The sequence below is a fragment of the Micropterus dolomieu genome, linkage group LG10 (assembly GCF_021292245.1).
Source record: "Micropterus dolomieu isolate WLL.071019.BEF.003 ecotype Adirondacks linkage group LG10, ASM2129224v1, whole genome shotgun sequence".
Lineage (NCBI taxonomy): Eukaryota > Metazoa > Chordata > Actinopteri > Centrarchiformes > Centrarchidae > Micropterus > Micropterus dolomieu.
The window spans coordinates 13,289,316-13,300,905 of NC_060159.1; the positions used below are offsets into that span (position 1 = coordinate 13,289,316).

General features: G+C 40.4%; 1 protein-coding gene across 2 annotated transcripts; it reads right to left on the reverse strand.

Moving 5' to 3' along the window:
- Window positions 1-3,446: 3,446 nt before the first annotated feature.
- On the reverse strand, window positions 3,447-10,542 carry sh3bgrl2 (SH3 domain binding glutamate-rich protein like 2). Of its 2 annotated transcripts, XM_046061532.1 has the most exons (4): window positions 10,147-10,542; window positions 6,250-6,435; window positions 5,693-5,773; window positions 3,447-3,979 (listed from the first exon to the last, which is right to left on the reverse strand). In XM_046061532.1, the coding sequence occupies exons 1-4, from the start codon at window positions 10,189-10,191 to the stop codon at window positions 3,965-3,967; spliced, it is 327 nt and encodes a 108-aa protein (XP_045917488.1). In that variant the 5' UTR covers window positions 10,192-10,542; the 3' UTR covers window positions 3,447-3,964. The 2 variants fall into 2 exon arrangements, with proteins under 2 accessions (XP_045917488.1, XP_045917487.1); XM_046061531.1 differs by lacking the exon at window positions 3,447-3,979 and having other exon boundaries at window positions 4,966-5,773; window positions 10,147-10,540.
- Between the last annotated feature and the right edge of the window lie 1,048 nt (window positions 10,543-11,590).

Here is an 11,590-nt window from a genome sequence, read left to right on the forward strand (position 1 = left end):
TCCAGTGTAAAGTTTCCACAATCAGTGATGGTTTGGGGTGCCATGTCATCTGCTGGTGTTGGTCCACTATGTTTTCTGAGGTCCAAGGTCAACGCAGCCGTCTACCAGGAAGTTTTAGAGCACTTCATGCTTCCTGCTGCTGACCAACTTTATGGAGATGCAGATTTCATTTTCCAACAGGACTTGGCACCTGCACACAGTGCCAAAGCTACCAGTACCTGGTTTAAGGACCATGGTCCAGCAAACTCGCCTGACCTTAACCCTATAGAAAATCTATGGGGTATTGTGAAGAGGAAGATGCGATACGCCAGACCCAACAATGCAGAAGAGCTGAAGGTCACTATCAGAGCAACCTGGGCTCTCATAACACCTGAGCAGTGCCACAGACTGATCGACTCCATGCCACGCCGCATTGCTGCAGTAATTCAGGCAAAAGGGGCACCAACTAAGTATTGAGTGCTGTACATGCTCATACTTTTCATGTTCATACTTTCGTAGATACTGAATTTGGGATTTTCATTAGTTGTCAGTTTTAATCAACACAATTAAATGAAATAAACATTTGAAATATATCAGTCTGTGTGTAATGAATGAATATAAAATCCAAGTTTCACTTTTTGAATGGAATTACTGAAAAAAAATCAACTTTTTGATGATATTCTAATTATATGACCAGCACCTGTACTTATAAATATCTATGTGCAAGAATTTTCTATAGAACTAAAATATGTCATTATCACATGCACCAGTGAGTATGTTTTCTCTAAATATACAAGAGTGTGAGGATGCAATGTGTCTTTTCTAAGCATTTGGTGCTCTAATATGAATTGGTGTTGAAGTGACAATGGTGGCAAACCATTGTTCTAGACTATAGAATAGCAATAACTAGTACAAGAGTAACATACCTCAGTATTCCATAATGACAGAACTGAGTATAGTGAGGTTTGGACAGCAGGTTAAGCACATATTGATGTCTGGGTAAATCATTACAGGCAGAGATATGCATCATTGGCTGATTGGAAATGACATTACAGCTCATCTGGAACAAGGGGGCACTGTGAGTGGCCTGACAAACAGGATGATCAAAACAGGAGAATCTTCACAAGTTGAGAGGCAACTTTAAAACAGAGGGACTCTTTAATTAAATCTCTCCAGTTGATTAAAACACAGGAAAAAAGAAGAAGAGGTGAACTGTTACATTTGAGTACTCTACTACCAGTAGAGGTGTGTGCACCTTTTGGAGTAGGCAATCTAGCCACTCTTGAGGAATAACCAAGAGTCTTGTCTGCTGGACCTGTAGAAGTGTTATTTTATTTAGGATAGAGAGATGCAGGTATTCTATGTCTCTAATATTCAATAATTGTTGTGAGGGTGTGGGAGAGAGGCAAGAGGAATGTAGACAGCAGGATGACTTATGTGGTTTATTTGATGAGAATGGCTTCCAAGCAGATTCAGGCAGGTAGGTTCGGGTGACAGATGCACAAAAGCAAAAACACAAGGGAAAACAGGAACATAGCAACTAGGATGAACTGGCAAGGGAACAAAGGATCTGGGCTGGTATATGTAGTGAGTGACTGATAAGGGAAGTGAGAACAGGTGAGCAATTAAATGAGGAAGTCTAACATGGGAGAAGTTGGTTTTTGAGGTTTTCTGCCAGAAAGTCTTTAGGAAGTCATCTGACATAGCATTAAGAGTGACTGGTGTCATAATTTTGTTTTTCATAAAATATATACATATTATTTTAATTCACTGCCACAACAGTCATTACTGTGTCAGATTCATCTGCCGTTCCTCCCTCACCTGCCTCCACTTGCTCTGTTTTGTCTGTTTACATTTGCAACAGCCCTCGTCCTTCCAGCATTGCAATCCTCAAATGTCCGCTAGCTGCCACTGCAGTTTCCCACTCCTGTGCACCAAATGACTCCACCTTCTGGCTGATCAGCAACTCAACACTACTTTGCCCCTCATGTTTCCAGTCTTGTCTCTCTCCCAATGATCCCTTTCCCTGTTCTTGACTTCTGTTTAAGTTTTCCTTTCCTGATTTGACTAGCTTCATGTTGCTTACTGTAAGGCTGCCTACAAATTTTATTTTCCCCCACTCCACCTGTCCCTGGAGTCTGTACTTAAGACCATTCTTCTATATGACACCACTTAAGAAATACAGAAAATGTGTTCACCAAATTTCACTTTCAGTTGGCAATTTGTTTTCTGCATCAAAATAAACCAAATGACCTCTCCACCACTGCTACAATGGGGCTTCAGAATGATTCTGTCAAGACAAAGGTGTCAATTTTTACCTTCAACTTTTGTTTAGACTGATTTCAAATATGCAAACACAAAAATCGCTACCTGAAGCAAATGTAACATCTACATGAAAAACACAGTGAAGAACTGCTTCGTTGTGTGAATTACACATATAATAACGTGTCAGCAAATCTAATTCTCATGAGGCTGTAACAGAAAAATGCCACAATTAACCACAACAGGCAGAGAGATGTAACATAAAGCACATTTACTCTGTTAGCATTCGAAACAGGCGTGTTAGTGTCCATTCACAAAAAAAATCACAATACAGTCATCACATGATTTGACAGGATACAACGCAAAATAGGAATGTCGTTGGTGTCAACAGTGACAGAAATACACTGATTTGATTGATTGTCCCCTGCAGTATATGATTGAAGTAAGTGAAAATTACATATCCTTTCACATGATGGCATGACATTTAGGGAGGAATAGCTGATGCTGGTGTATCTGTTTATGTGTGTCCATCATGTGTAAACATAAAGGAATTAGTCAACTGCCCACCCATAATAATTTAATAAGGGAGAGAGACAGGATGCTTAGTGTTGGTATTTAGGGAAACAGAATATAGAATACAGACTGGAGGACAGGACTAAGAACTGGCTGTGACGTGTCAATCACTGTCCTAACAATCATTTCCTAACACGTAAAACACACAGAGAGCAGTGTGCTCACATTTCAGCATCTGTTTACTCAGACATTTGGAAATATAGAGAGAGAAGGGGAGACAGAGCAGAGGAGGCGAAGTATCGATCTGTCTTTGCAGATCTTTGCCACTCGATTATCTCTGCACAATTAACTCTAATTTCTTATCTCCTGTCCTCTGTCATAAGACCCGGAGTGAGATCTGTGACGTGTACTCCTGCAGCTCATGTGACTGCAACCACGCCTTGTCTGTGGAGGTCTTGAATAGAGGATAAAGCTGGCGATTATCTATATTTTTCATGTTGTGAACCGATCCCATGATAACACCAAAACAAACAACGAGTATGTCTTATTCCTCTGTGCCAGAGGGCTCCAGTGTTGTCCAAAAATGATTACAAAAGACATGAATGAGCCACTCCTTTGCACTCTGTCACATGTTCTTTCATTATTTGGGACACAGAGGTTTGAGTCAATCTGAGAGCACCAAATGTGTGCTGCCTCTCAGACCCCCTCACTTAACATTGCCTTCATTAACAGCTGCTGATTGACACGTATGCACACAGGGACACACACACTAAGGCATGAACATACACAATACAGGTGTGTATTCAGGTGACTTGTGATGCGCTGTTGCACCTGATCACTTCTTCCCCTTCCACTGTATTGTATATCGACCTAAAGCAACTGGTCTACTGATGGAAAAGCTGCTACATAACCTTCTAGTTTGCACAGACTATGCTACAGACAGTGCTTATGCCTCCATCATAAAGCTGATCCCCTTCTTCTGTGACTAATTATCTGTTGCCTCTTGAGAATCAGACATTTCTTGGAGACTTAAGTGATGGTGGAATGTTGTTTAAAGTCAGGAGAGGTCATACAGGGTGAAATCCGTGTGGTCTGGTGTTCGGCGACAAGCTGGCATTGTGGCAGAAGGAACACGTCAAGTGATGCGGTTTAAGTCCTCATAACCTTTAAAGGTTCCCAGGATGTGTGACATCCAGCAGTTTGATCTAGGCTATGACTCAGAATCCTAGATAAAAGGGAATAGAGATTGAACAATTACCATCAAACCTTCTCTCCACACCACACATTATATGTTGTATAGCCCGACATCTCTGCTAAACATCAAAGTATTTTCCAAACTGAATGCATCTGCAACATCCTGATGGATTATACGTAATCAGATCTCTTTTAATTTAGTTATCCAATCAACCACTAGAGGATAGACAGAAAAAGAATGTGACCAGGGAGAAATCAAATACATACTCTTAAGTGATAAGTGGAAATGAGCTCCTTTGATGTTTGACAATTGAATCATCAAATGTAATTTTGTATCCTTTCAAAAGCAGCAATGTAGTTTAGTTCCAACTACCATGTTCTACTACTCAGTTTTTTCTGAGCATGATTTACTCTATCCATTCGTCGATGTAGGCAGGGCTGGACTGATCAGGCATACCGGGCAAATGCCCGGTGAGCCGACGCACCTTTGGGGCCGGTGTAACTTAAATTATTTATTTATATAACGTTTTTTTTTTTTAAATGGGCCAACGATCGGCCCATAAAGCATGGACAGCGGCCCATTGGGTAATTTTCTATACTGACATTGGGCTGGCCCAATCACATCTCTTACCAGCCCCCACCACCTCTGCTCTCTGTTTATGCGTTACGTGCCACAAAAAAAAAACATTCTTCGGAGGAGGCTGCCAAATGCACGAAAATAACCGATATGTTTGATACAGGGGCTGCAGTAGCTTCATCATCAGCTGCAGTACCCGACATAGTGAAGGCACGTGAAGGAGTAAAAGAACTGTGGTGGCCACTGCCACACAGAAGAGGAAGTATGTGAGAGTGAAACAGAGTGACAAAGTGACCGTGATGGGCCGAGTGAGAGAGAGAGCAGGAGGAGTGTGGAAGTGAAGCGGTAAGCAATGGCGTAGCTCAACCTGTAGGAAGGGAGCAGGGGAGGGAGGGTCATTTACACCATCTGAAACCATCTGTTAAGCAAAAAATAATAATAAGCTACCGATGACTGCATTATATTTTATTATATTTTTACATTGTAAAAAGACATTTACAAAACAAATTGGTGCAGAAAATGTCTCCAGAATGCAGGAAATTAAGTGTTTAAAGATCAAAATCTTCGGGGGGAGAACCCCCAGACCCCCCTATTCAATATTTCGATTAGAAATATAATATTTTTTTTTAAATAGTATCTGTATTAAAACATATTCTTTTCTTGTTGTCATGGACACCAATCTTGTGCAATGTCACGTCGCCCTTAATCTGACCCCCTAAATGGAAGGATGGTGTATTGGTGAGGGGTGTCCAACAAATTCTGGTTAGCCGCCTCGGCCAAAAATGCCAGGGCCAATTTTTTGCCCCAGTCCAGTCCTGGATGTAGGAGCTATGATTATCTAAATTCTAAGAGGATACAGCAGATAAATCTTGATATTTGTAAAAACAGATTGAATGGAGGAGACAAGCCCGCTGGATCTACAAATATATGGGACTTAAACTGACTTTCTTTGTTATCTAGTAAGGAAAACGGATGTGCATGAAATACCAATAAGTTATGAATCAAAAGCATGAGTGGCAGAAACAAGAGCTGCTGATCCAGCATTGTGGCGAGATGGTACAGTGTTTGAAGATGTTGTCACTGTCACTGGTTTATACCAGTTGTTGTTGATGTGTGAATTCATCCATTAGTGTTTATGTGTCACACAGCCTACATACTCTCCCTTACTTTCACTGAGGGTTGGGAACTGAGCCCAAGGAATGCAAACACAGTGTTGTCCTCCTTTGACTGGAAGAAGTCTTCATAGTCCTGAGGGGAAAGACAACCAAAAAAATGAGGATGTTGAGTGTTACATAATCTCAACAAGTTTGAAACATGGTTGTAAACATCCCTGCTAAACAGTCTGTCTACTGCTGCTTTCGTTATAATTCAATGGCCATGACATTGCAGAGTAATGTTGGATTACCTTGGCCAGTGAGAGTGACGGCAGGCAGAGCAGATAATCTGCCCCATCCATGAAAACTGGATTACGACAGGATTACAGAGTGGCGTGCAAAGTGGAGTGAAACTGGCAAGCTCTAACTGATCAAAATCATTCACCAGTATAGTTTGTACCTTGTACTGATGTACATTACAAAAATACCGTAATACAGAAAGAGGTTCAAAACTTTCCAGAGCCACGAAAACGAACAAAAATAACTTTTAACAACACTGTCTGCAAGCGTACAGAGCTACCTAATGGACGGTTGCTCATTAGAAACAAATTCAACAAATACCCATCATACCCCACAGTAGCGATCCTCGTTGAAGATCTGTGGAGGCAGCGGGTTGCCTTTCTCCGGCTGCTTGTCTCTGGGGATGTTACGATACATCCAGAGCCTCTGCTCCTCCAGCATGGTAATGTCTACTTCCTGGAAGCTAATTCGATTGGCCTCCAGGAAACCTACCACTGCCTGCTGATGCTTCTTTACCTGGAGAGGTCGAAAATGAATAAAGGAAAGACAGAGGAGGGTCAGTTTGGGAGAGATAGAGAGAGATGTAAATTAAAAGAAGAAAGAAAAATGATAATAACTTTGCTACATCAACAGGCTAATGAGCAGAAGGGAAGAAATGTACATATTCCACATAGGTATTATAATGCTCAGATTGCCTTCATGTACGCAGCTGCACAATGTACTGGATGTGTGTATGGAATTTCCTTTGCATTTCCTATGAAATACTGTAAGCTGACACCCATCGAACCAGAGCAGGGTTGCTGTCTCACTCACATACACATGTGGAGGCACTGTATGTATTCACTGCCTGGTAATGGGGACAAGGATTATTGATTAGTAGAAGCTGTGGAGCTTAGATTTACAATCTGAAAGCTGACATCCTTTTCCTTTACAGTATGTTATGACCTCTTATCACATCAAGACAGTTTAGATTTCAGGACTAGAGGGTGAAATGAACAAATATTATCTATTGATGAATCAATCACTTACTACTGTTGTTATTATTCTTTTCTAAAAGTAAAGTGAAAAGTGTTTCATGTTTTCTTTTCCAGTTATAGTCAATGTGATGGATGCAACAGCTGCCTACATTATTGTCTTATGTGCTCTGGAATGATGAGTGTTTGTGTACAGGGAAAGAAAAAAAAAAAAAGAATACCAGGGATAATTTTAGAAGCCAGAAAACTCCCATGGAAGAGAAGGTCGTAAACACAGACACACAGTCCACATTCTCCTCTCTATCATGATGTTCATCCGTTTTAAAGAAACAGACGCAATTATGATTAGAATGATAAACTAATTTGCACAATTAGCTAGGACGCAAAGGTAAAAACAAAATCACATTTACTGAATTTGTTTTGTTCCCTATCTCCCTTTATCGTTTTCATTCACACCAAACTTGTATTATTTCTAAAAGCCAGTTATTCAAATTTTGTTTAGAGCATGAAATCATTTCACATTCAGTATCACCATCAAGCACCCTGTACTTATTCATTAATGTTTTCTACTTGTAACAAAATCCACTATCCACTTTGTTTATTCATTCATTCTGTTTTGTTTTTATCATCTAATGCAACCTCTAATGATGACTCAAAATCGGTCAATAGAGTTGAGCATTCATTAACATCATAAAAGGGTTTATTATTCAAAACTATTTGAGGGGCAAGACAGTGTCGACACATACAAACAGGGGCTTTTATTCTGTGGCTAAATACTATCATTTATCATCCAGTACCCTGAAAACATTGTTTCTATGAATTCTGCCTTTGATTGAAAGGATGAAAAAGGAAAAAACTGATTTTAATTAAATGATGAATGAATGAATGCCATCTGCCCTGTGTGCTTGTGTATGTAAGCGTTTCATGTGTGTTTATTATGAAGGTTACAATGGAGCTATTGTTTTACCTTGAAGATAGTAAGGGATTGTTGTTGCCAGTCTGTTGGACACACCAAACAAGACTAGGCGAATAATTTGTCGGGTCTTTCTAACAGTGATTCTCTGTGTGTGGCCATAAAACAGCTTCATCTGGACTCTCACAAGAAAGTAAATGAACTGCAACGATACTGCCTGTGTGTAAAGTGAAAGATACCTCTTTATTTTGGCCAAACGTTGAAACTCCAAACAGAATCACCGTTGGGTTGTGGTCTGAGTCTATACTGTATGTCACACTGCTGGTCTCCAGAGTAGTATAAATGATACGACCTTCCTCTTAGCTCAAAGCCAGGCAGCACTAGGCTAAATAATGAAAGAGGTCCCCGCAGTGAGGGTGAGTGAGAGTGTGTGTCCGTAAGGGGTATGGATGAATTCAGATTTTTGACTGTGTGTGCATATAGGAATAAAGACATATAAACACTCACATTACAGAATCTAAGTATGTATGCTTTGTTCTGAAATGTAGGGATTATCTGGAGGTTAAGACTAATCTTTTAGTCATGGACAGAGAGAGACAAAGGGAAAGATGACTTGTGATTGAAAAAATAAAAAAAAAATACCCCCAACCTGAGCAAAATTATAATATATAATGATAATTAGGAAATTTGAAAAACAGCGAGAAAATCTAATGGGACTGAATTTGATATAGATGAGTGGGGGATATCCTAATTTGCATTTTATTCTGTGGTGATGATTTCCGCCCCACTAATCTGCTGTTGTTAAGCTGTGAACTGCTCATTTTTATGGGGACACTGTAGTGTTTTGATTATTACTTTCCCTTTGAGTATTTTTCTGCTCATATATTCTTGCTTGTGTTGCACCTGTGATCATCTCTTCACTAATCTTTCACAGTATTAATCTTCCTCTTCCATCTCTATCTCACACTACTATAGTCTCTCTCTTTTTTTTCTCCACTTGCCTGCTTCAATTTCATTTTAAATCAGCTGAGGGAATTTAGCCTCACCTTTCCTCTTTATTCAGTCACTTGTGATTCAATTCAAAAACATTCACAGTGAATTACAGTCACATGAGCTCCACACTCACTCGAATAACTGACCCAAATGGTGTACCTATTCAAGCGTGTCTGAGTGTGCTTTGTGTGTCTGTGTGTGTGTGCGTGTGTGTGAGTGAGAGAGAGAGGGGGCGAGAAAGTCTGTGTGTTTTGAATGTATGTGTCATAGGATTAAAAATAACTCCTTTGTAAATGCTCAAAGATCGTATTCTACAGACGGAGCATGATAATATAAATATTACTCATTTGTCCCATTACCTAAGTCTTGAAGCATTCACGCAAGAGTGTTGTTTGATGGTTTTCTGCTTATACCCAATATCAGCTGGGCCTTCTCAATGGCATTTGCCTGTTATTTCCCCAAGAAGCACAACAGGACAGGGCTGCTACCAATGCAACATCTGAGAAGCAGAAATGTTCTGTTGAAGAAGACCCCCACTAAATGGCCTTCTAATTAAGTATAGGCCTACTGACATAACCCAGTGTTTGGAGTAAGACCTTCTGCATATTACTGCTGTTCGGTTGAACCACTCCATAGCAGTTGAACAAGTCAGACAAGGACCATCTTCATCAAAGTAATGAACGCTTCAGACTAGAACAATACCTCTGTCCTTTTAAGGAGTAACACTACTCTTACTGAATATGTGTTAAATATCTGTGGGTCCCCTGCCACACACATTTTCTGTAAATATTAATGTTTGGGAATCTTAGGAGTTCTGTTTCATTTAATTTACTCTTTTTGAGGTCATAGTTAATATAGAGTGGTGTTACTGTTATTTTGTCCACCCCTGAACATCTTAGTGCAAATGGACAACTCATGGCTTGTTTGCACACTTAACATGTACTTTCTCTGCCTACAGGAGGGAAAAGTTTTATAAGAATTTGTTATTTATAAAGCTTTTACACAATGATGCTGCAGGCCATTATGGCAAAACATAACAACACTGTAACAGGTGGAGCTGACACATGCATCCCCCATAACACATGAGAAATCTACCTTGCCAATTAAAAATATGCATCTTAGTTAGTTCGTGGACTGCCTGCCTGTCTGTATGATGCGGATTACTTTCACTGCTTAATTGTGAACAGTCTGAAGTCAATGAAGCAAACACTCAGCCCAGTTACATAACGTTAATGCCAATAATCACTATTCGGTGAGCATAAAGATTTCCACATGGCTTTGTAATATCACTGCATTACTTACATGCAACTGTCAACAAAGCTTGAAAATATATTTGCAAACACTCACCGCAACAGAGCCAGTTGAAGAGGCGACGTAAACCTTGATGACCATTTTAATCCCAAATTGATGCCAGACAGTCGGCAAACAATATGTTCGCTGGCAGCGAGTCTCGTTTATTCCCAAACTAACAAGTACAGATTTTAAAATACGGGCTGAGTTTTAGTTGAGCGAAGACACGCGTCTCCAATGTTTAAACAGAGCCATGATAATAAAACAGCGTGGGTCCCTGCTGACTGTGGCGCTCAACAATCCTCACTGCTCAGATGCAAAGAGACATCGTACAAAACTCTTGACTTCCGGTACATTTCAAAATAAAACAAACAAAGTGTTTACTCCAGGAGGATATTGTGGATTAAATCTGACGTTCAAATAGCCTATATATGGTAAATGTAGTTTTCAGGATTCTTGTAGTACCTTGTGGTGAGGATCATGCTATGGATCCAGATTCAGCCGCACTTACATCAATAAGAATCTAAGAAAAAAAAAAGAATTTGCATCAGCATAATTTTAATGGGCATTGCATAGCACCATGGAGAAGAAACCATATCAGCAGCTGGGAATATTGCAAGTTTTGTGACTGGAAGCCACCCATTACCAGATAATATGCTATATCTATGTGCACATACCTTTCATGATATCTCAAACACCAAGCAAATTGTTGGTGATGTCCGTGTGCCTTGCAACACATTCGCTGCTGAAGACATTGCAAATGGACCTATCCTAAAAACTTCAGCACAATTGAAAGATGTGTAAATTGTGTCTGTTTTTGTTAAGCTTGCTGTCCTGTTTGTTTATTCTTGTTTTGTGTATGTACACTCCATAACCAGAAACCTCCGTTTCTTTAACGCTACCACTCACTGCTTCCCTGGTGCCACCACAGCTGACATTTTAAAAAAACTCCAGGACCTAATGCCGTCGCTCCCGTCCTCCATCACAAGAGTGATAGTCCATGTCGTAACAAATGACACAGCTCTTCGGCAGTCTGAGCTGACAAAATTAGATTTTAACCGTCTTCTTAACTTTTTAAAGCAGTGTGGAAAGTCCGTTTTTATCTCTGGTCCCATTCCCACAGTTGGTCGCGGTGCTGGCCGCTTCAGTAGACTCCTTGGCCTCCACGACTGGCTCCAGTCCGCCTGCAGGGCTCATCGTGTGTGTTATGTGGATAATTTTAATATTTTCTGGCAAAGAATGTCTCTTTTTAAGACAGACGGACTTCACCCAAACAAACGGGGCTCAGAAATGTTAGCTGCGCACATACAGCATGTGGTGCGGTCCACACATGATTTACGTGAATGACTAATCATTCATGCAGCACACCTGGACACACCACCTGAACAGATCTCTGCCTCACTGCCACAAACAACTGTCTCCACCTGCTGGCATGTAAAGCCGTCTGCTCCCAGCGCTGTTCCACAGACTTCTATTCCTGTCATCATCACGCATAGACCAG